The sequence below is a fragment of the Struthio camelus genome, chromosome 16 (assembly GCF_040807025.1).
Source record: "Struthio camelus isolate bStrCam1 chromosome 16, bStrCam1.hap1, whole genome shotgun sequence".
Classification (NCBI taxonomy): domain Eukaryota; kingdom Metazoa; phylum Chordata; class Aves; order Struthioniformes; family Struthionidae; genus Struthio; species Struthio camelus.
In genome coordinates, this window is record NC_090957.1 from 14384892 (window position 1) to 14407643 (window position 22752).

General features: G+C 47.1%; 3 protein-coding genes across 9 annotated transcripts; 1 reads left to right on the top strand and 2 right to left on the bottom strand.

Moving 5' to 3' along the window:
• Positions 1 to 523: 523 nt before the first annotated feature.
• Positions 524 to 2751, bottom strand: ALKBH4 (alkB homolog 4, lysine demethylase). Its single transcript, XM_068910301.1, has 3 exons — positions 2619 to 2751; positions 1689 to 1886; positions 524 to 1233 (listed from the first exon to the last, which is right to left on the bottom strand). Exons 1-3 carry the CDS (start codon positions 2721 to 2723, stop codon positions 592 to 594), a joined length of 945 nt encoding a protein of 314 aa, XP_068766402.1. The 5' UTR covers positions 2724 to 2751; the 3' UTR covers positions 524 to 591.
• On the top strand, positions 1739 to 20777 carry LRWD1 (leucine rich repeats and WD repeat domain containing 1). 7 transcript variants are annotated; one of them, XM_068910295.1, is made up of 16 exons: positions 1739 to 1865; positions 4882 to 5042; positions 7226 to 7460; positions 8529 to 8648; positions 10437 to 10589; positions 11624 to 11764; positions 12407 to 12748; positions 13381 to 13507; positions 13754 to 13863; positions 14330 to 14537; positions 16159 to 16231; positions 16320 to 16460; positions 17258 to 17355; positions 17993 to 18154; positions 19040 to 19164; positions 20405 to 20777. In XM_068910295.1, exons 2-16 carry the CDS (start codon positions 4963 to 4965, stop codon positions 20543 to 20545), a joined length of 2256 nt encoding a protein of 751 aa, XP_068766396.1. In that variant the 5' UTR covers positions 1739 to 1865; positions 4882 to 4962; the 3' UTR covers positions 20546 to 20777. The 7 variants fall into 7 exon arrangements, with proteins under 7 accessions (XP_068766396.1, XP_068766395.1, XP_068766394.1 ...); XM_068910294.1 differs by lacking the exon at positions 1739 to 1865 and adding an exon at positions 2619 to 2834; XM_068910293.1 differs by lacking the exon at positions 1739 to 1865 and adding an exon at positions 2619 to 2834 and having other exon boundaries at positions 4886 to 5042.
• Positions 20683 to 22726, bottom strand: POLR2J (RNA polymerase II subunit J). Its single transcript, XM_068910304.1, has 4 exons — positions 22577 to 22726; positions 22324 to 22413; positions 22003 to 22177; positions 20683 to 21238 (listed from the first exon to the last, which is right to left on the bottom strand). Exons 1-4 carry the CDS (start codon positions 22627 to 22629, stop codon positions 21203 to 21205), a joined length of 354 nt encoding a protein of 117 aa, XP_068766405.1. The 5' UTR covers positions 22630 to 22726; the 3' UTR covers positions 20683 to 21202.
• Positions 22727 to 22752: the final 26 nt, after the last annotated feature.

Below are 22752 nucleotides of genomic sequence, written 5' to 3' on the forward strand. Positions count from 1 at the left end.
GCATGAATCTTTAGCAAAGGATAATTATTTTAATTAGTTCTGTGTGTTGTATTATCTGTGGGGAGATGCTTGTTTACCTTCCTCCCCTGGAGGACTGATCTCTAAAGGAGCTATCTGAAGTGGGTGAGAAGACAGTTGTGTCCCTGAGGCACAGCGCAGCTCTAAAAGCAGTGTGACAGAACTGAGTACGGGCCAAGAGAGGTTAGAATCCGCTCCAGGACTTGGGTTGAATCAGCAGTGCAAAGGGGTGCTTTACTCAGATCAGTTTAATGATCTTAAGTTTATTTCTTGGTTTCACGGAAGTATTTTAAAATCGGCTATTTGCTTTTTTGCATTTTGTTACAATATAGCTAATGAATACCACAGCTAATTTTTGACTTTTGCTTAAGAGCTACCATTGCCCAGGAGAGTCTTCAAAGAAACAAACCTTTCCTTTCACCTTCTTATATGTTAAACTTCCATTTGATTAAGCTTACGTCTGTTCATACCTGGTTCCTTACGCATACTTCAGAAACACATCAAGTTGTAAAAATTCTGTACTTTATTTTTCAAATATGTTGACAAAATGCACTTCCAACTTCCTCTTGTTGATCACACTGGTCTTCCTTTAAATGAAAGAGCTATTTTTAGCAGTTCTTTACCCAGTTCCTCATGCCTTCCTCCAGTGCTGAACTCTGCAGACAGCTCCCTGAACGTGACACAGATTCGGCGATGCTCTATATGCTTGCGGTAAATTGCATGTTTCCACTTGTAACGTGCGTCACCGTACAGTACCACCAGGGACCTTCTGGGTAAGTGAATGGCAACAGTCACTTCTTTACTTGGAACAAGCCTTGGGGATGAAGTGCAGTTAATTCTCTGTTTGCCTGAATCTTCGCATGCTGATGCCTGTGTAAGAGATCCAGGGGGACTTAATTCCCCCTTTTCTTTACGGAACAACGGAAATAATTGGATGCCGTCCTCTGAATCACAAGACATAGACAGCACAGTTTTTGAGAGCAAGTTTAAGCTAACTAGACGCTCTCCCCAAAGCCACCAGTCATCAAAATGTGGGTCAATGGCAGAACCTCTTTCTGGCATGTAGTCCAGATTACATTGTTCAACAGGTAAGAAACCGTTTAGCACAGAGTAGTCCTTCATTTGTGTCACAATCTTTTTACTAAAACTTGGCAAACCGATAAAGCTACCAGCTTTCAGCCTCTGCTTCTTAAAGTTCACTTTGGGTCCATAGTCCTGTTGGAAAAGAAAAGGAGAAAAGCTAATGTTATGGGGAAAATGTGGGACAAGCCTCTCCGAAGAGGTTGTGACCTCTACAGGGATGATGGTCAAGACTTTTAATGAGACTTCTGCTCTCAAATTTTCCGATGACGTAGTTACCAGTTTACAAAATGACTCAGTCAAGTTGCATTAATCTCTTTGGATTAGATTTCTCATCTGTAAAGAAAAACACTTGTCCCACTCTGATATTGCATGATTTTTAATGCCTGCACATGCACCAGCAGGTGCCATTAATCATAGTTATCATACAGACACTTTTGCAAGAAGTTGATTTTAATTACGAGTCTAGCAATTGATCCCAGGAAAGGCTTCCAAAAGAAAGCATTTAATAAAACATGTAAATGTTTAGGGGTTTAACTGTGAAAGCAGCTCTCCTTTTCCAGAGGACAAATGCACTTCTAAAATCAAACCTGTTTCTTTCGGCCAGACTGTGATGGTTTCCAGTCATCTTGATCCATCAGTTCAACTATCTCAGATTCTTCATCTTCACTAATGAACTCCTCTGTCAAAAACACCCCTGGAAATAGAAATGCCCAGCCAGCAAATTCCGAGTGCTCGTTTCCGACAGCTAGGCCTGTTGCTGGACAGTAAGTGAAATTATCTTCTCCCTGTGGAAATAACAGCGGGGATGAAAAAGGGGTGGAGGGGGAAATTATTGAGATAAGGTATTTCCATGATTTATTTACCCCTGCAACCTTGATGTGGCTGCATGTTAACTCAGTACAAGACCTGGAGATGTGAGCGATGTTGCCGCTTCCTCTTGGGAACAACTCTTTCCCCCCCTTTTTCACAGCTCCGGCACCCCTATGCTGCTTCCTTGTAGCTAATTTTCTTTCCTAGTAATATCTTCATGCTGCAAAGACAGGGAAGGACACCTGGTCCTTGCGTAATGTTAGCAGTTGCTATTTCTCGGGCCCACTGGAGAGAGATGGTTCCTCGCACCGCTAACTGTTGAATGAGGAAAGGTGATGATAAGAATCACCACGGCCGAAAAGCTAAGCTGTAGAGAACCTGGCAGTTATTAATGCACGGATCGCCAGAAGGTTTTTTTGGTTCGTTTTGGTCGTCGTTCGAGGCTGCCCAGGTGGACTCTCCCGCGGGCTGCGGGCTCGTCCTCGCGCCCCGGCCGCCGCTTTGTCCCTGCCCGCGGCTCCCCGGGCCCGAGGCGCCGCTTCGCCGGGGTGCTCGGGGCTGCGGCCCGGCCCGGCCCTGGGCGCGGCGGGGCTCCCGCGGGCGCCCTCCCCGCCGCCCCTCAGGGCAACATGGCGGGCGCCCCCTCGCCACGCGCCGGCCCGGCCCCGCCCCCCGCCGGCCCCGCCCCGCCGCCCCCTCCCCGGTACCTGCGGGGGCGGAGCGGCCTGCGCGGGCCCCTCGCAGAGCAGGCAGGAGCGGATCCCCTTGCAGCCGCAGCCCGGCCCTTCGCCGCCGCTGGCCGCCGCCTCCATCCCCGCCGGCTGCGCTGAGGATACTGCTTCCCCCCCCCCCTTCCCCTCCCGCCCCTTCTCCCTCCTTCCCCTCTCCTCCCGCAGCCCCGCCTGGGCCCGGCCCGCTTCCAGGTGAGGGGAGCCGGGGGGAGGGCGGCGGGCGGCGGGGGAGGCCGAGGCGGCGGCGGCTGCGGCGGCGGGGCAGGCGAGGCTGCGTGCAGGCCGCGCGGCCGCTGGGGCGGGCTGAGGTGCGGACTCGCTTTCCCAGCAGGCCGCGCGGCTGCGAGCCGCGGCGCCGGGCCCGGGTGCGCCGCGGGGGCTTCTGGGAGTCGTAGTCCCGCGGCCTTCCTCGGCGCGCCCCCCCCCCCCCCAAGTCCACCCCCGCGGGGCGCCTCACCGCTGCGGCGGGGGCGGCCGGGGCACGACGAGGCCGGGCGCCCCCGGGCCAACAGGAGCCGCCGCGGCCGGGCTGGCGGGCCTGGGCACCGCGGGCACGCTCCCCGCGGCCGGTGAGGCGGCGCCGCCGCCCCCGCCGCCGGGCGGAACCGGCCCTCGCCGCCGTCCCCGGGCTGGAGTCGCCGCGGAGGGCGGGACCGGCCGCGCTGGGGCCGCCGCCCGGGCCCGCCGGGCGGTGCCGGAGCCGTCAGGGCGCCGAGGCGGCGGCGAGCCGGGGCGGGGGGCGAGGCTGCCGCCGGGCAGCACCTGGGCTGGGGTGGCGGTAGCCAGCGCAGCAACCTGCCTTGTGGCCAAAACGGCGGCCGCGTCCTTAATGCCGCCGCCACCCAGCGCCAGCTGGCACGTGTAGACCTGGGTGCGTATCCGCACAAACACAAGGCTGCAGGGCAAAGGTAAAACTCTGCTTTTCCTTTGCCCCCGCTGCGCGCTTGGCCCCGCGCCCCCCTCGCCGCCGCCCGGGGCAGGAGCTTCCCGACGAAGCTGCCTCTTCCTGAAGCTCCGCTGTAACTTGATGTCGTGCCCGCGCCGCAGCCCACGCCGGCTAGGGGCGATATACCCCTGCCTGGCGTGTCCGTGCCCTCCGAAGGAAGGTGACAGCAGCACCCGCAATCATTGCTGTCAGGTTTTTCTTATAGATACCTGAGTTTAGTGAGGTTGATCAGGTCGGCAACTAAGTGCCCGATCCTGGGGTTTTGACTTTCTGACAGCTCCTGTTGCTTGAAGGATCAAATGGCTGGTCAAACTGTTTTTCAGACTCAACACCCTCTATTCAGATCTAAACACAGGGGATGTGCCTTGAATGAAAGATCGTCCTCAGCTGCAAAAGTTAGCAAAACAATGGCCCAGCACTCCCAAGCACAATGGTCCAGATGTCGTAGGCATATTACAGTACTAAACGCAAGACTAAGGGTTGCTTAGTGCCTTGCATGTCCTTAGTGATTCAGGGGAGTGGTGATTAGGCAGCAATGAGACTAACACAAAAAACTAGTTGTGAGCCTGGCCTTGGAGCTCTTCCCTCTTTTATTTCCCTCTTTTGGAATCTTTGTCAGAAAGAGTGGTAAGACTTGATCCTGTAGTTCATGAAGCTATGCTGGCGCTGTCAGCGTTATTGTAAATATCACAGTGAATCTCTGTGCGCTGTCCGATCCGCAACGTAGCGTGAAAGCATCTCCTGTTAATTCCCCTAAACGTACAGAATTATATTTTTTTTTTTCTTGGAGAAGAAATGATGTTATCAAGTGATGGGTGTTTACATTTATGGTAATTAACCTAGTTATGCAAAATGTCATGGAATGTAGGGATTGTCAACCAAGAGTCTGTCCATCTGGTCAGGCCAATCAGTGATGTGTGACGTTACCTTCAGAGGAAGAAATCCGCATAGGTGTATTTAATCGTATGATTGCTGTTTATCTGGAAGCATATGGGACTCCTTGGATCAGAACCCTCTTGTTCACGAGAGGTGCAAACTGGTACCTGAAAGACTCTCCCTAATCCTGAGTGCCTTCAACCTGTGTGTTATTGGCAGTACCCTTGCACTTTAGTAGGCAACAGAGGTGTCGTCAAGTGTTTTGGAGACAGTTTGGGGCAGCTTATGGGGAGTGTATGCCCAGTTCAATAATGATCCCTGTTAATTTCATTTCAGCTACATAAAAAGGGGCTACTTCAAACACAGCAGCAAAAGCAGTAGCTAACCTAGTAACTTTTTTCTTTTCCCCTTTTGGAGGCAGTTTCAAAGGACTTGCTCTCATTCCTGCATCCTACAACTGGCAGATTTGTGAATTCAGAAGAGGAGTAGAGATTAAAAATGTCAAAAATTACTACAGAGCTTCTTTTGGAAAGAGCAGTTCCAAGATCTACTAGGCTGCGAAAGATTGAGACGCTGAAGTAAGTGCAAACAGGCCCATGGAAAATTCCACATGAATGCAACATGGGCAATCCTTTTAGTCTTTGTTTTCTTAAGTACTCTTACTGAAATAAGAGAGGCCATTACAAAACGCAGAATAGGAGATGGCATTCTCAGTGCAGGACCCGTGAGTATGAGTTGAACTAGCAGCAATTCCCACTTCTCTTCGCCATGTATGTGTTCTGTGCATGTCACTATCTTTTTGTAAAACTGCTTAAGGCTAGGTTCCGATTTCCTCATCCTAAGAGGTACTTTACTCCCCCCCACTTCTTTGGTAGCAGTTACTTAATATGAATAGGTGAATCACTTTTGGTGTGGATTTTAGAGAGTTTTATCAGTGTTTTTGGCATTATTTCCCCTCCTTTCTCCTTCCATCGCTTTCCATCTGCTCCAAATCCAATTACGTTAATACCTAGAATATGACTATAGAAGCATTGCAGAGGGAGAATAAACTATGACACATACAGAAACCTCTAAAAACAGTTTCATTGCTCAGATCCTTAGCTGCGATCATTGAAAATGTTTATCTTTCCAGTTTTTTAATACAGTGGAATTTTGTTCAGAACTTGTCAGTCTGAGTGACTCAGCTAGCCGAATTCTCACTGGTGCCTTTGCTAGTTTTGTTGATGCAGGAATTGTGTTTTTCATCCGTTGAAATTTTTTTTTTCTTGTCTTATGATAAAATACTTTTCAGATAAACTTTTGAATTTCTCTCTAAGAGTGTACGTTGCCATAATCTAGGTGAAAAAGCGATGTTGAGGTGTTTGAAGTAGTGAAGTATAGCTTTTCCCATTTAGCTTAATACCGTGATTTTGAGGGGTAATGTTTCTAAAAGGTTCATTTGGGGAACACTGTGTTGAGTTTCTCCCAAACTTTGTCCCTATCCCAAACCCAAATGGTTCATGCTTGAAACCAAAACGACATAGTAGTCACAGTCAGCTTTGCAGCCAGCCGAATTACAGTCAACCAACCTTTCTTACGTGCTTTGATCTGCTCTTTAGGCCTCTGAAATGAAAGTAAGTGAGAAGTGATCTTGCTTCTTAAATTCATCTTATTTATTCACATTTCATTTACATTTAGAAAGCCTTCTTTTGCAAATCATAGTGGATACAGGTTCTGTTTGTTTAAGAAATTCAGGCTTAGAACCTCAAGAGATATTAGCTCTCAGGATTAGATGTTCCCTCTGGAACCCAGCTGGAACCCGAAGGGCCCTTTGGAGCTCATTCTAGACAGATCTAAATGACCCTCGTTCTTGTATTATGTAATTTTCAATTTCTCACAAGAGATTTTTTTCCCCCCTCACAAGTTTTTTACATCTTCCTCTTCCAGGACAGAATGTTTCTGGTTTGGTGACTGCACTGTGAATTTTAGGTGTATTTCTGTAGTTACCAGTGGAAGTTTTTGCATCCAAATTTGCTGTAAAATAAATGTAAAAATCACTTTTTTTGGAAGTTAGTTCTTTGAAAACAGCTAAATATTTGGGAAGCTAGTTTGCTTTTGGCCTGAACTTACTTCTAACGCAGAAAAAAAGACGTTTTGAGCCAGATCTACAAAATGATCGAACTGTTCACAAAGCTGTGCGAATGCAAGTGCTAGCATAAAGTAAGGGGGAGGATAGGACTAGCCTTTTTGGAAGCAGCATAATCTTACTTGATTATACCAGTTGTGACACTGTAGTTTACATACAGGAGGCAAATTATGAATCGAGTGTATTCTGTAGACAGGATAGATTGACGGTCTGGTGGAAAAAGTGCAGTCTCATGTTGCCACAGCTCATTTGGTTGAATTGACATTGCAAAGGAAAAATATATCAAAATTCCTGGAGGCATAACAGATTTTTCTAGGAACAAGAACTTTTCTAGTGGATCACTGCTCACAACCAAGTTTGTTATCCATAGGAGATTTATGTGGATTACAGATTAATTGTACATCACATACTTTAGTAAACTTTAGTCTCTGGCAGCGTTTACTATCTCAGACACAGCATCTTCTCCATGTATGTGTGTTTATGATGCAGACAGGAGGAAAGCGCGCTTTGGTCGGATTTACCCAGTGAGTTATGCTAGACTGAGAAGTGCCACAAGGTGGAACCTTGTATCCAATGAAATTCAGCACTTGTTTTTCCAACAAACTGCAGGCAGTTGATGTTCTCTATTGTTTTCAGCCTATCCAAGCTGCAGCTGAAGACTGGAGACTTAGACCCACGGTTGTTTTCCCGTCTGAGACATCTGCAGAAACTTGATCTCTCTGATAACTTATTGGATAAATTTCCCAACAGTCTAACCCTGCCTGATCTGCGTGTCCTAAACTGCAACAACAACCAACTGGAAGATGTAACTGCTCTGAAACAGTTCCCCCTGCTTGAGGAGCTAACCTATGAGAACAATGTGTATTTGACAGTGAGTTACTTCCCATCCTTACATGCTAAGTGTTAAACAGAGCAGGAAATAAATGGCAGTTATGCTTTGTTCTTGTACATCACGCTGAATCAGCAAGTGTTAGGACATCTCAGAAAGCAGGTAGTCTTTTTATTCCCTTTTTGCAGGTTAGGAAACTGGCACAAATTGGTGACTTGCAGAAAACCGCTCAGAGATTAAAATCTACGTGTCCTGAACGTCCTGATTCTCCAGGCCAGGGTCCCATCTTTGGCAGCTTCTCAAGCAGATTATCTTATCTTCGTACTTGTGGAGAATTTTAGTGGTGTAATATGTAGTAACGACTGTGTAGAAATGTCCTCCTCTTTGTTAGTTTTTGTTCACCTAGTGCTGCAGCCTGTCCCAGCTCTGGAAAAGCAGGCTGCTTCTTCTGCTAAAGGGTTAAATTTGGAGATTTTTCTAATTTAGGTTTTCTGACTTGTCTGCTGACTGCATGGGGACCTGAGGCTCCAGTGTAGGCATCTGAAACTGTAGCTTTTTATGTGCTTTAGCTGGCAGAAGCCACTACTGCTGTCCCCAGATGCTGTTCGCTGTTGTATGCTGGCGCAAGCACCTGTGTGGCTGCATGGTGAACTGGATTGGGGAAGTGGTCTGCCTTAAAACTTACCCGGCCGAAAAAACCCTGCTGGTATTCACTTACTTTACACAGGGCAGGCCTTCCTCTGTATTAGATGCTCAAAGTAAGAAGATATGAATGGAATACCCCTCGTTGCACTTGGGCAGGAGCGGATCAGCCTAGTTGACCACCACCTAGCTCACCACCACCACCTTGTGTTGGATGTTAGTACTGCATAAGTGTGAGGTAGGGTTCATGTATGCAGAGGTGAAGATTCCAACTTCTAGGAAAATATTAATTTACAAGTAACAGATGATATTTGAGTTGGACATCCTGAGAGGATTTTATGAAATGTCCTTTCCTGAATAAATACGTTCTGGTCCTTCTTGGTTATATTTCAATAAAGAACGCATATCCGTAGTTAAAGCAAGTACCATGTGTACAGTTTTCATAACTCTAATATTGTCTCTTTCCAGCCTAATGATGACTACAAGGTGATGTTTCTTTTGCAAAATCTCCGGCTACTCAATGGCAAGGATATAACCAAACTGGCTAATCATGTGAGGCATGTCAATAGTCGTAAGCTCACCAGCAAGGTAAGATGTGTGATATTTTCTGTGTGTGTGAATGCCTGACAAATAACTACATGCAGTGCTGTGTCCAGCTTAATGACAGAGTTGCAGATAGGCATCAAACAGTTTTGATAATGCTGATAGGATCTGAGTGCAGCTCACAGTATGGGCCACCTAATAAATACCTCATTACTACTTTCTCTGCTCACTGCTTGCATTTGTTTTTCCTGTTCTGTGTGGCCAACTGCTGCCTTCCGTTTCAGTCAGCGTGAGGCTTAATCCTGGGTTTCCTCAGTGCTACTGTCCTGGCTGTGTTGATGTACCAGGGCTGCAAAGCTGGCAGGAACTGACAGCCAGAGGATTCTTGTATAGCAAAGAGGAGTTGCCTTGAGGCCTGCACAGGAGTGGGGCTGACAAACTCTGTATCTGGACCTCCAGTTTTCTGGGACACTCCAATCGGCATTCATAAATGAGAGAAACCAGGTGCTGACATAACAGCTGTGTACACCTGTGTGTACACCTCCATCTAATTTACGTTACTCTCCTGGCTCCAGAAATGGGGAGCACAAAACCAGACTCAGGATAATCTTGCTTTCTCCAGCGTACACCAGGAGCAAGGATTTATTCCCCTTCGCTGGAGATATTCAAAACCCACCTGGACATGATCCGGTGCGATGTGCTCTAGACGACCCTGCTTGAGCAGGGGGGTTGGCCTGGATGATCTCCAGAGGTCCCTTCGAACCTCAGCCATTCTGTGATTCTTTGGCCATGCATGTTTGGAGCTCTACTTTCACTCTTTGCCTACACCTTAGTTTATCTCCTGACAGATTTCTCCCTGCGACACATGTTGTGATCTTGAGCACAAATCTTGTTCCATTAGCAGCAGGATGCTTTTTACAGTACTGCTCTTACCGTTTCTAGTCCAGTTAGCTGATCTTGTTAATACCTTCCATGTAGCAGTGGTGGAGAGATCAGAGGCTGAAGACTGGGATGGCTTATAGTGCTAAGCATCAGCTGTGTAATACCTTGTACTGCAAAGGTCTTGGTGAGGGCTGCTCAGCCTCTCGTCCTCCAGGCAACTGGGTGTGGGTGACTGTTGGAATTATCAGTTAGGAGACACTGTATGTTCCGCTGTGCTGTTCAGTTTGTGCTGGTGCCTGTGCCCCACATACCTTCTCCCACTGTTACTGCTGTGTATCTGGCTGCCCGATTCTTATTGCTGTCTCTATATGTAAAGTGTTGAATGCATATTGGGCCTAAAAACTTGTGGATGTGATATTACCTGTCAGAAACCCCCACATGGGAAACTGTGCTGATAGGTGAATATCTGCATGGTTGTATCCATAATTTGAAAGCCTTTTGGAGTCAAGGTATCTTTATTTCTGGACAGTGAGAGGGTGTACACTTGTCCTGCTCATGTACACACGTAAACTAAAAGAAAACCCAGACGTCCCCATTGTCCCATGCCTGTTACAAATTAGGTACCTGTCTGGTACTCCCCTTCAGTAGGGCACAGTGTAAGACTTCTTAAGACCTCTTGCTGTGGGTTCAGAGACATGAATTCAGGCATTGCTCTGGATTCATGTTGACAGTCTCTACTTAGCTGCACTGACTTAAGCGTGGTCCAGAGGGATCGGATGACTTGTTAGCTGAACTGGTGGTGTGAACAGTGACCAAATAAATGAAGCAATGCCATTATGTAGATAACGAAGCCTCAGGGCTGGCAACTTAAATGCTTTCACAAGTGCTCTTGTGCTTTTTTCCTGTGGTTTTGGCCATGTTTTATTGAATAAACCCAGTTGTTCTGCCTAGGTTACTGCTCACTGGGAAAAATTCTTCCGTGACCAACTTCCTGAGAAGTATACAGCTGAGCACGTGAAGTCCATCAAGAAAAAATTCCTGAAGTCAGTACAAACCCATGTAGTATATGGACCCAGCTCACTCAGCGAATTCACCCGCTGGCGGGTAGGTCATGCTTCACTCAGCCTCCTGTTCTTGAAGCAAGGACTCTGCAGCCTGATTTTGAACAGATTGATTAAAATGCTCTATGGATTTGCATTCAGGGACTCTTACAAAGGTGTGGTATCACTTTTTCTGGTGTTCCCTGATAGTTTGTAGAGCAGCTGCAGAAGCATTAGGAATAAATGCATGCCAAGATGCAATGGCTGTTACTGAACGCTAGTTTTTACTTTATAAGCAATGATGATACTTTGAGTAATTAACATGGCTACAGTATCCTTAGTACTTACTTGTTTGCAAATGGCAAGTAACTAATGGCAGCCTTTAGCCTCCCTGATAGGGTGCCGTTCTTGGCTCATGTAGCATAGACCTAGTCAGCAACACAAATCAGTGTGCACTGATGTCATATGTGGAAGTGAAAAGTTCAGTCCAGCAGGTTGGTAGTTTACTATCTGATGCACTTCAGGGTGGTGGTCATCTATAGTAGTCACTGTAATCGCTCATTTACAGTGTTAAGTCAGGCCCTGAGCCATCTGCAGCATCCAGGTGTTCTGCCTGATTGATCAGAGGGGCCGTGGCACCAATGCAGCAATCTTTACTGTGTTTCAGTATGATCAGTGATTTCATTGAGCTTCCTTGTCATTGTTACTTGCACGTACTTCTCCAAGGCACAGCCTTACTCTTCACATCTGCCCCTTTCTGCATACAGTGATAGCTGCTTCTGGCTGCGCTCAGTCACAGCTGAGGGGCTGCACTCTGAATATGTCTGCACTCCAGCCTCTGAATCATGGTCCTTTGAGACCCTTTGAGTGAGGCACATTGTAGAGGGACAGCACAAGCAACCTCTCTGCTCAGCAGTGTTGGTAGAGGACTTTCACTGCCAGGCTGTCAGCGGAGGGCTTCCATCGGTTGGGAAATTCACATAGAATAGTGGAAGCTTGTACTGAAAACTCAGTGAAGCATCCCTTGTCAGTACACACCAGAGCTTGGCTGCTGGTGTTTTTTGTCTTTTTGTACATAAGCATGTATTTGCTTCTAAGGTGAAAATGATTGCAGAAGAGTTTCTGGCATCCTCATTGGGTCTGGAAGAAAATACAGATCCTGAACCTGAGGAAGAGATAGGTGAGAATGAGGAAGAAAGTACAGAAAGCCCCAGGGAAGTTGCGGAGGACGTTGGTCAGGTAGGTGGTTTTTCCAGTTAAATTAGCAACTTCTTTTTATTTTGTACAAATTCGGTAGCGCTTGTCAGTTTACATTTATGACTCTTGTAACCCCGTGGGCATTCCTGGGCTCCAGCCTATGCTCCACAGCTAGGACTCATTTTTTACGGTCAGAATGAAGCCTTCCTGGCAATGAGAAGGTTTGGTTGCTATCCAAGAAGAGAGCGCTTCCATTCTCATAGGAGACCCAAAAGATTTTGTGGGTATGGTCCTATTCGTCCCACCCCTCCTTTGGGGAGGATATTTTTAATGAGAGAACTGGGCTGACGTGGCTGGAATGTGATGGTGCGTGGCCTCTTTGAGATGGCTGCAGTTGGAGCCCCCTCGGTCTGGGGGCCAGATTTGCTTTTCTGTATCTTATGGAAATCACAAATAACTGGGACAACGGAATTAAGTTCCAAATCAGGCTGCCTATGTGATTTTTTCATTAGCTTCTGCCTCTAGGAACTCTGCAGCTCTTAATTGCCTGTGATTTTTGGAACTCATTCTGTAACCGTGGGAGGGTACTTCCGTTTAAATAAAAAATATCTCTGACTTACAAACCATCTACACACCTTGGGGAGGGTAGAAACCTTCTGCAGAAACTGACAGCATATTTTATAGGTCACAGTTACCCCCAGCAAGAGGAAAAGAAATCATGCAACACCAAGCTCAGGAAACAAGAGATCCAAGTCCCAGGCAAACACCGAGGAGGAGGCTGCGCTTAGTCCCAGAAAGTCCAGTCACTTGCAGGATGACCCAGCTCCTGATAAACCAAGAGCATCAAACCAGCAAGCCAAAGAGGCAACCCCTGAAAAGGGAGCTGAAGGGACACATAGGAACGGAGAGCAGTTTCCCAAGGGGCAAAACAACAGAAGATCCAGCCAGCTGACAGGGGAACAAAAAAGCCAGGAGCAGGACAATGGGGTTGTTAACTTGACCCCAGTAAAGAACTTCAAGGGCAAGGTATGTCCGTCAGCCCCTCTGGGAACGGCTTTTGGCCTCTTGGTCTAGTGGGAGGAGCCACATTCAGATGTCAGCCGAGCTCTACACATCTTGGAGCTCATGACTGGCCAGATATATTGTGAGTTACGGTTTTTGTTTTGTTTTTTTGTTTTAAATCTCTCTCAGAGGCATGAGGGAAGGCCCCCCCTGGAGACAGTGAACTCTGCAGGGGATGGATGGACCAGCGCTCTGAGGTGGTGCACTGAAAGCCTGTTCTTAGAAACGGGACTGGCATGACTTGCTCTCAGGTCAAACAGATGGCTGGACGGGGGAAGGTGTTTCCCCCTCAGCTCAGATCAGTGGGGATCTAGAGGGTTTTTCGCATTCCTCTACAGCAGGAGATGGGGTTCACTGCTGGGGTCTGCTGGGCACGTCTTCTCTAAACAGTTCCCTGCTGGTTTAGGAATCTTGAGCATTGGTGGCACCTCAGTCTCCTGTTCTCTGTATGTAGCACAGAAGGGCTGAAAACCACTTCAGTTTAACTCAGATGGCTGTATTCAGTAGAGGGGTCTGTCAAGGCAGTCACAGGCATGCCTTTCACGCAAACCACTGTTGGGGGAATGGATTTTCTAAATGTGCATGGTTTATTGTAGGAGGATGTCAGTGCAGAGCCATTACATTTTCTTCAGTGTCACAGTAAAGGCAACAGCCGCGAGGATTTTAAAACGCAGCTCTGGTCCTGTGTCTTCGAGCCATTGCTAGACTGTGGAGCCAGGAAAGGTGAGCTCTTCAAGCAGTTTGCAGGATTCCCAGAAGCCCCTGGCTCTGGAATCCCACCGGACTCCATGTGCTAGACCCCTCCTCCTTCAAGCTGTAGTCTCCGTTGTCAGGAAGAGACTTGTGTACATACTTCTTCTTTGACTTTGTAAACAGGAGGCTGGGAAAGCACCAGGCAATGATAAGCTGCAGTCTTCATGAGTTATCCACTAACCTGGGAATTTCCTACCTATTCTTTTCACCTTTCAGATCCCATTGTGAGCTCCTCTAGAACTGTGGCAACCTGTGGAGGGGAGTCTGTGTGTCTGATTGATTGTGAGACTGGGATGGTGCTAAAAAAGTATAAAGTGGCTACAGAGGTAGGTTGCAGATGAGAGCAGTAAACAGTAAGTGGAAATACCGTAATAGCTTATAATACATACCTATGTACAAGCATCATAATATATTCTGAAGAGTTCTGAAAGAGGGTTTCAAAGATTAATGTGGACAGTTCTTAAAAGGATGAAGATAGATGGTAAACATTTCTGATTTATCCTTTGAACCTGCTTCGTTTTGGTTAGTTTAAAAGACTAGTCCACCCCTGTGTTCCTCACACAGGTGTATGTATCCAGGCTGCTAAGAATGTCTGACAGCATAGAGGAATAAACATTCCTGTTTTGATAGTTTGTGTTCTGTTGCGGGTTGTTTTGAGATTCAGTGCTCTGGCTTGAACAGTCGTGTCATTTCATCTGACTAACTCTCCTGATGGTTGTCTCATCTCTGACTTAACAGCCATCCTGCTGACTGTTCTCTTTCATGCTATTCTTGGGTTCTTTCCTATCCTAGGAGTTTTTCAGCGTTGCATGGACAACTCTCACAATGGTAATCAGCAACAGTCGGAAGAAAACTCATAATATCTTGGCAGCTGCTGGGAGGAGAGGGATTGTCAAACTGATTCATGTGGCGGCTGACTTCTGCTACGGAGAGATAAAGGCTCATAAAAAGCCCATTGCTACTATCTGTTTCAGCCCAACTCACGAAACTCACCTCTTCAGTAAGTCTCTACTTCAGAATCTCTTTAGTTTTAGAGACTAATACAGAAAAGGCTGGGCTCCCTTAATAGGGGGTATTGTCATCAGTGTGCAAGCAGGTATCGGTAAGTGGGTGCTTACAGGGACCACACATACAAAGAGCGTGGACAGACATTATGGAGTGAGTCATGTACGTCTCCTACTGCATTAATCTGCAGAGGGTACAGATTGTTTCAGCCACAGGGCCTGGCTCTTTAGCTGAGGTGTGGCAGCTCCTGTTTCTTGCTCAGTAGCTTGCTGGCATGCCAGCTCTCAGGGTGGCTGTCACGCATTAGCCAGAAACAATCCCAGCAGCAGATTGGTTCCGCAGGGATGAGTAAGAAGAATGATAGCCAGAGCGGGCCGGGCAGCAAGTGGTCAGCTGGCAGGGCTCTTATCAAGCAAGGTAACTGGAGCAATGCAGAGTATAAGAGGCTGTTGGATTTCATTTTTTCCCATAAGCAAAACTGTATGCTTAATTGCTTTTGATAAATGAAAATCTCTGAGTCCTGTATCTTGTCAGAAGTTTTTATTCAGGTAGAAGAGAGCTTTGCCGGCCTAGGGCCCACAGAGATTGAGGTTTAAGGACTGGAAACGAACCATTGTATTACAAATTGCAGCTGCGCTGTCATGCCTGAGAAGTAAGCTTTTAAGGAGCCCTTCTGACCACACCTTCACCCCACAGCACATTGTTTCTTTTGCCTGGAATTACCCACATCCTGGAGTGACTGCAGTGTTTTGTGAACCATTAAGAATGGATATTTTTTTAAAACAGGGACATCATAGTGGATGCTTTTCAAGAGTAAGCTCAAGAATGTAGGAAGCAGGAATGCAGAGGGATCGGGACGCTGCTAGCACATCCATATATAACACTTAGTTGAGAAGGGTTTATAATCTTGACACGGTGCCCTCTGGGTTGCACAGCAAGGCGCATATAATTGCACAGATAAATTTGTTATAATAAATTGACAGTTGCTACATGCCTGTTTGGGTACAGGGCCATAACCTGTTCACTCTGCGTTTGAGAGATGCTCTTATTTGACTAGAATCCAGGATGCTCTGAGTAATCTGTCAGGGTTGTTTTTGCTGTCTGTATGTCAGCTTGGGGGCAAAGATATTACAGTCTTGCACTCTTTATAGACAAGAGCCTAACTTCCCCAATGGGAGTTGCTGCAGATGTGAAGACGGTAAGACATGGATATGTGGAATAAAGTGGTGTGTGCCTAAGAGGTAGGGGTTGGAACTGGCAATTTAGATTCCACTAGGACAACTGTCCAGAAACATGGGCTTGAATCGGCACTAATTAATGACCTTGTGAAACCACAGCTTAGTAATGGACACCAGGAAACAAACTTCCTTTTGTCCGCTTCTCTAAGTAAGTGTATGCGGAAAAAGAATGCAAATTACTGAATGTGTATGTTTGACAACGTCTGTGAAGTGTTGTTAAAACAGGAGCCTCTGTGACTGCTGCTGTGTTTTAATGTGCTCTCTGATGCCACAGGCTTAGAGTATTACAGCCTGTGACACAGGTAGAATTTCCAGCTGGCACAAAAAGAGCCAGATGGGCAGTGGTACCACTACCTGCTTCTCTTCTGTGCCCCACAGCTGCATCCTATGACAAGCGAATTGCACTCTGGGATATTGGGATTCCAGACTGTGACTACAATTTCAAAGCAAGGTAAAGGTTCAAAAACCGGATGTGGCCAGTCCAGGAGCCTGTAACTGTCACTTTGCAGCACCACTTAACTCTTTTTTTCTGTTGTTAGCCAGCTGCTGGTGCTGGAAGCCCTCTCTATTCCCTTACGGATTGCCCTGGTCCCCACCTGCCCTGATCAGTACCTGCTGGCTGGCTGTGAAGAAGGCTGCTTTACCTGGAATATAAAACTGGATAAAGAGCAGAAAAGCAGGTGAGAACCAAAAGCTGGGGGCATACATACATTCACATTCCGTGACAAGCAGCTAGTCCTAGCAATGACTTAATTTCTGTTCGAGGTCTGCTCAAGGAAATCAGCCAGGCTTAGAACATGCGTTTCCCCTCTGTAGCAGCAAGACAATAATACTAGCATAACGCTAAAGATGTGCTCAAAATTAGAAGCCCTGAGCGTTTATTCATGCTCCATTAATACTTCAGGGTTGCAGCCTTCCTTGAGGGAAGGCTGAAATGGGTATAATACAATAACCTAAAACTAAAGGGGGGGGGGGGCCATCATTTCAAATTTGTCTTGAAGGGAGTGTTCATTTTTGGCCCAAATGAACAGTTTTCCTCTTACAGTAGTGCCTGCCCTCGTTCTGGTACATGAGATGATTACACCGCAAACTGGCACGATACCGTGCAGTGTGAGTTGCCACAGCTACACTAGAATAGCACATCCAGTGCTAGGCACCAGGAAAAAATATCACAAGACAGGAACAAGTGAAGTCATGCTGTGCTGTCCTGATGCTCACAAAAATAAAGTTAAAAAAAGGCAATCCCTTAAGCAAATGGAGTCTTGCTATGCTAACCCAGCTAGTGGAAAGCCTAAGCAAGCTCACCTGGGCGTTCATCTGCTCAGTTTGGCAAGAGCCTCAATAGTACAGAGTTTCATTTCCTGGGTCCTGTGTCTAAGTGTCCTTTCAGTGCAGTTATCTGTAGGCTATGTCACTGAGATCTTGCTGCCTCGTGTTCAGGCCTTGTGTAGTATTTCACCCTTCCTCTCCTCTCCAGGCCTTTTGAAGCCATATTTCAATTTCCTGATGATGAGGGGGACATGACAACTTCTCACAGGGTTGACGGTTTGGCATTTTTGAATGATGATGTTGTAGGTGAGTATAAACACAATACTTGGTTCCACACCAAAAAAAAAAAAAAAAAAAAAATCAGGCACCTAAGAGTAAGGAAGGCTTGCTGGCTTCAGCCTTCCTTAGAGGGGCTGCTGAATGGGGTTCAGTTACCGCTCCTGTAGGTTGTTGGGGATGGGGGGGGAGGGGGGACGGGGGACATGCAGAACGGAAATGTCTTTCACAGTCCCCTGTTTTCCCACAAGATGTGGGCAAGAGGCACAAACCTCTGTCCAAGCAGGAAAGGTGGACCCTTCTCAGCAAGCCTTCACTTGGCCTAGCACTGCTGAAGTGGAGCAGAGAAGCACCCCTTCCCCCTTAAGGGCTGTTGGCAACACTATTTTACATGGCAGTAGGGTTCCCAAACCTGGGAGGATGCTCAGAGTGCTGGAGAGAAGATGGTCTTTCTGCACTGGAAAGCTTACACTTGTCCAGTGGTTCAGGAACAAAACACAGGACAGATAATCTTCTCTGCAGCCTCAAATTACCCTGAAATAAGGCCTAGGGGGGTGTAATGGTTGCTACTGCTGTCACAGACAAGACAGAACACCTGCGCCTGAGGCTAGCCCTGCGTTTGGGGCATTGTCACCAGCTGATATGGCATCTCGTCTTTCATCCATAGTTTCGAAGAGCTCTAAACCAGGTTGCATATACGTATGGAGCTGGAGTCGGTCTTTTGATGGAAAGGGGAAAGCCTGTCAGCGAACTCTATCGGCAGTTATTCTAGCTGAGCTTGAGTGGTCCACAACTGACATGTCTTACCTCACGCTCAGCACATGCCCAGGTAGGCAGTACCGCTCCTCTGTGCAAGCTACGGCTCTACTACTCACTACAGCAAAGATAGTCAAGACTTACTTTTTACAGTTCTAAACGAAGCAGAATCCCTCCTTCCACCCCCCCCCCCCAATCACACACTGGAGGATCCTGCAGTTAAAGCTAGAGGCCTGGATTTCATAGCCTATCTGAGGGAGAGCCTCCGTTCACCCTCCCTATGAGCAGCAGGAGTCCTGGACTCAGCACTTCACCACTCCAGCACAGCACCAGACAGGCACTAGCTACTTGTTTTGGGGGCGCTCTGCAGCTATATTAGCAGGGCTTGGGTTCAGGTCACTAGAAATGCAGGCATACCCTTTCTCCTAGAAGGGGGAACCATACAGTATTATGCTGACTGTACAGTGTCAGCATAGGTCTTCCTGGTCAGGGTCTTTAAGGCACACAACGAACATGGAGTGATGATATAGCTTTCCTGGAACCATATTACTACTTACTGCACCTAAAACAAGTGGTAAGAGTGCCACACAGAGGGCATCTGGCTAGTAAGATGAACGCAGAATCAACAAACATCATCTGATTTTTCACTTTCCAAAGTCAACTCCTCCGTTCCATGGCTGAAACAGCTAAAAGTCAGAAGAGAGTCCCCTAAACATTTATCACTAGCTTTTTTATTTTTATTTTTTTCCCTACTGGAGTAAGATATTGACCTTTAATGAACTAGAGTTTCAGTTCAAGGCTAATTAAGGTTTTTTTTTTTTTTGTGCTAGAAAGAATTTTGTTGAAATGCAACCTTCTCTCCTAGAATCTTACAGCGCTGTCTTGAGCGTTACTTTGAAAAGTGCCTCTCAGCTTCTTGGTAGATTTGCGGTTTCTTCTTTTGCTTTTTTTTTAACAGCAAAAGAATATGTGTTCTGTGGTGATGAGAAGGGAAGTGTGTGGATGTACAACCTCTCAAACTACACCACAGCATGGAGTACTGCAAAAGGAAAACGCTCAGATAAGAGAATCCTTCCCACACAGGTAGGTCTCATTTTTCTCTTTGAGACTTAATTGGGCCTCCCTTCCTCCCCTGTGCAGCTGCCCAGACAGGTGACACCTGGCCCGAGTTTCTTAAACAGACTTACACAAGAATCAGCCTATTGTTTTCTCTAACATTCACCTTTGGCTTGTTGTTTTAAAAGCAGTCTTTTCAGAGTGTGACTAAGGCCATCTTTCAAAACTCAAAGGAACGCAATTCTGAAAGGAAAGAAGCATTGTAAAGCAATGCATTTACTCTTGCATTCTGCAGCCTGACAAGAGTCTTCCTAGCAGAAGGCCCCTATAATAAAACTGCTGGTTAACCTGACATCCTGACAAGAGAAGATATCATTTCTGCACCCAGTCAGCCAGTGTGCAGATACTGTTTCACTGACTTGCTGGGGAGAGGGCAACCTCAGCAGCTGTTTGCTGGCAGACCTGCGCATAGAAAGGGGCTAGCTGCTTCTTCACTGTGAGGGCAACAGAGCACTGGAACAGGTGGCCTAGAGAGGTTGTGGAGTCTCCTTCCTTGGAGATACTCAAAAGCCATCAGGACACAATCTTGGGCAACATGCTCTAGGTGATGCTGCTTGAGCGGGGGTGGGGGGGTTGACTAGGTGACCTCCAGAGGTGCCTTCCAACCTCTACCGCGCTGTGCTTCTGTGATCTGCTTTTGCCACCAGGCATGGACCTGGCCTCTGGGGCTGGTCCTGCCTCGGGCACATAGTCTCCCACTGCATGATGAAGGCATTCAAAGAACAGTAACATAAACATTCACAAAGACTGTTACTCTGGAGCATGGTCTTGAGCTGTAATTAGATAGAGGTATGATGTGATCTAGCAGTCCTCAAACTTTTTTTTTTTTTTGCAGGAGTATTGCCCAAATCAACAGTCAGTTCTTCCAGGAAGTGAGGGCTAGCTGCTTTTAATTTTGCCTTTCTGTTGAAATCTTTCTGCCTTAAACCCTAGTCCTTTTGAAAAGAACATGAGAGAACTAGGTCGATATAGGAACATCATAAAGGTGTATGTCCTGCCATGAAAAAGGGGAAGGACTCTTCCAGTCAGCTTCCCCAGGTCGGTAGAGATGTAGCACTGTGCTGGAAGCAGATTCCACAGCAAACGAATTGTCAAACTAGGACGTGCAGTAGTTAGTATCCTCCAAGTTACAGACGCAATACTGTTCCTTTTGTCTTTGTGTAGAAAGAAAGAAAAAAAACCCACAAAAACTCTGTTCTCTTCCTAGATTCTCAAATGGCCAGAGCTTCGAGCAAATGGGGAGCAGCTGACTGAAGTCCTAATAAACAATGTGATAACAGACCCCACCTTCACTTACCTTGTTGCTCTAACTAGTGTGAACATAACAGCCATTTGGAAGAAGTCATAGTTACTTGTAATGGAAAGTTTCATTCCCGTGCTTTGAAATAGTGCAGTATTAGTGACTGTTACCCATGTAACCATATTTTCTAGACCAGCTATTATCATGCAAGAGAAAAAGGGAAGAGTTTGTTACAACTCCTCAAGTCATTGTAAACATCCAGTTTCTTTTACTGTAAGTTTTCACAATTTGTGCATTTGTTTTATAGAACTGACACTTAATAAAACAAAATACCAGTTCAGTTGGCAGTGCAAAGACTTTTTGAAAAACATATACACACACACACACACATATATATATATAGGATTGGGGCTGTGCTAAGAGAGTTCATCCACCCCTATCACTCAGGAACTTCTCACACTGGAAGTACAGTCACTAGGCTAACATACACCCCTGCCAGCAGCCTAGTACAAGTATTTGCCTTATGGTTCCAATTAGAAAAGTAAAAAGTGATTTTAATGAAGTATCCATCAAATCAAACAAGACTTTAATCCTCTTGGCATAGGACCCAAAAAAGCCCCAAACTATTGCGACTACTTTCAAGAATTAAACGACGAGTGGGACAAGTAGAAAATCTTTGCCATGAATGACGGTTCAGATAAAGCATTCAACTAATAGCCATATCACTCTATACCAGAGGTACAGTCCATTCTAAACATGATAATTTTATTCGATTCCTTCTTGTTTGTCTTTAATGGCAACCTGTAAAACAAACAAAAAAAAAATACAGACACTAAGACAAAAAATATCACCGAGATGGAAGAAGTTATTTTAAACATAGGTATCAGTCTTCTGCGAAGCACAAGAACAACTGCGAAACAGTGGAAATCTCTGCGCCACATGCTAAATAATATTTAAAGTAAAATCAAAACATACTGGCAAAAGAATTCCTAGTGCACTGTTACCTTTTATGAGCATATCAAAGAATATTACACATATACTACGTTATTCAAAGCTCTCCCTGCTTTTGTCTGACATACTTTTCAGCTAGATTAAATCTAAAAAAGATCTGAGGCTAAAAAAATAGAATTGTACATTAGAGCACAATTAACCAAAAAAGTATTAAAAACAAATACTGTCCCTTGAAAGAGTTTTGGCAGAAGGGGGGGGAAAAAAAAAAAGGGGACTTGGAAGAACTAGAGAATTGTTTTCCATTCCAATAAAACTGGGAGAAATCCAATACTGGACAACTAGGAAAGACAAAGCACCCATTTAACTCTTGTAGGGTATGCCAGCGCACCCCCCCCCCCCCCGCCCTCTCCCCCCTTGCCCCGTAAGGGCGGCCAGACGTCACCATCCCTTGACAGGAGCTGTTTGTGCTATGAGCTGCTGCACGTAGCTTTGATGAATTCATTGCCTAAAAATGGCAGCAGTTCTAACATACACTACCCCTTCCATTTAACTTTCAAGCAGGTGAGCTTTCTGCAAGTAATAAATAGAATAAAAGCTAAAGTAAACAAGCTTACCCTGAACCTCTCCTCCAGGAGGGAGAGTTCACTGATCAAGTCTGTGATGGCGTTGGTGAAAGCTTCCTGGGGACTGTAATCCGGCGTGGTCTGAACGCGGATGATGATTTTGTGTTCCAGCGGGTGCGGCACTTTGTAGCCCGCAAACAACACCTGCGGGTCTTTCAGTAGCTGCCTGGAAGGGGAGCAGCAGTGGGCAGCCATGCTTTGCTGCCAGCACCCGCTAGACCCGCCGCAGCCCCCGACCGGGCTGAGCGCCGCGAGCGTCTCCGGCCGCCCCAACGGCCGCCCCCCCCCCCCCCCCGGCCGCGGCCCACTCACGACTTGATGATGTTGCCCAGCGTGTGGTCCTCCTTGTTGATGGTGAAGAGGCAGGCGTTGGGCACCTTCGTGTCCTTGTTGATGGTGATCCTGCGCGCACACCCCACACACACCCCCGTCAACGCCGGCGCCGCCCCAACGCGGAGCCCGCCCGGGCCGGGCCGCGGGGCACCGGGCTCCCCCTCCCGGGCTTCCCTTCGCGGAGCCGCCCTCGCCCGGCCCCCGGGACCCCCCTCCCGCCGCCGCCGCTCACTTCTTCTCGCCCTCGAAGAGCAGGAAGGACTCGAAGGCCGGAGGCGCGTTCATCCCGCCGCCGCCGCCGCCGCTCGCCCCGCCGTTGCCACAGCGCCCAGCGCGTCACTTCCGCCCGCCGCCGGCTCCCGCTTCCGGCGGCGCCGCCTCCAGCGCCCCGCAGGGCTCCGCGCAGCC

Coding starts and splice junctions, on each gene's coding strand:
- POLR2J (XM_068910304.1), bottom strand. CDS start 22,629: ATGAACGCGCCTCCGGCCTTCGAGTCCTTCCTGCTCTTCGAGGGCGAG. Junction 22,178..22,323: donor CTGGGCAACATCATCAAGTC/GTGAGTGGGCCG, acceptor CTCCCCTTCCAG/GCAGCTACTGAAAGACCCGC. Junction 21,239..22,002: donor TCCTGGAGGAGAGGTTCAGG/GTAAGCTTGTTT, acceptor TTTGTTTTACAG/GTTGCCATTAAAGACAAACA.
- ALKBH4 (XM_068910301.1), bottom strand. CDS start 2,723: ATGGAGGCGGCGGCCAGCGGCGGCGAAGGGCCGGGCTGCGGCTGCAAG. Junction 1,887..2,618: donor AGGCCGCTCCGCCCCCGCAG/GTACCGGGGAGG, acceptor TTATTTCCACAG/GGAGAAGATAATTTCACTTA. Junction 1,234..1,688: donor AGTCTGGCCGAAAGAAACAG/GTTTGATTTTAG, acceptor CTTTTCCAACAG/GACTATGGACCCAAAGTGAA.
- LRWD1 (XM_068910295.1), top strand. CDS start 4,963: ATGTCAAAAATTACTACAGAGCTTCTTTTGGAAAGAGCAGTTCCAAGA. Junction 13,864..14,329: donor AGTATAAAGTGGCTACAGAG/GTAGGTTGCAGA, acceptor TTCCTATCCTAG/GAGTTTTTCAGCGTTGCATG. Junction 14,538..16,158: donor TCACGAAACTCACCTCTTCA/GTAAGTCTCTAC, acceptor TGTGCCCCACAG/CTGCATCCTATGACAAGCGA.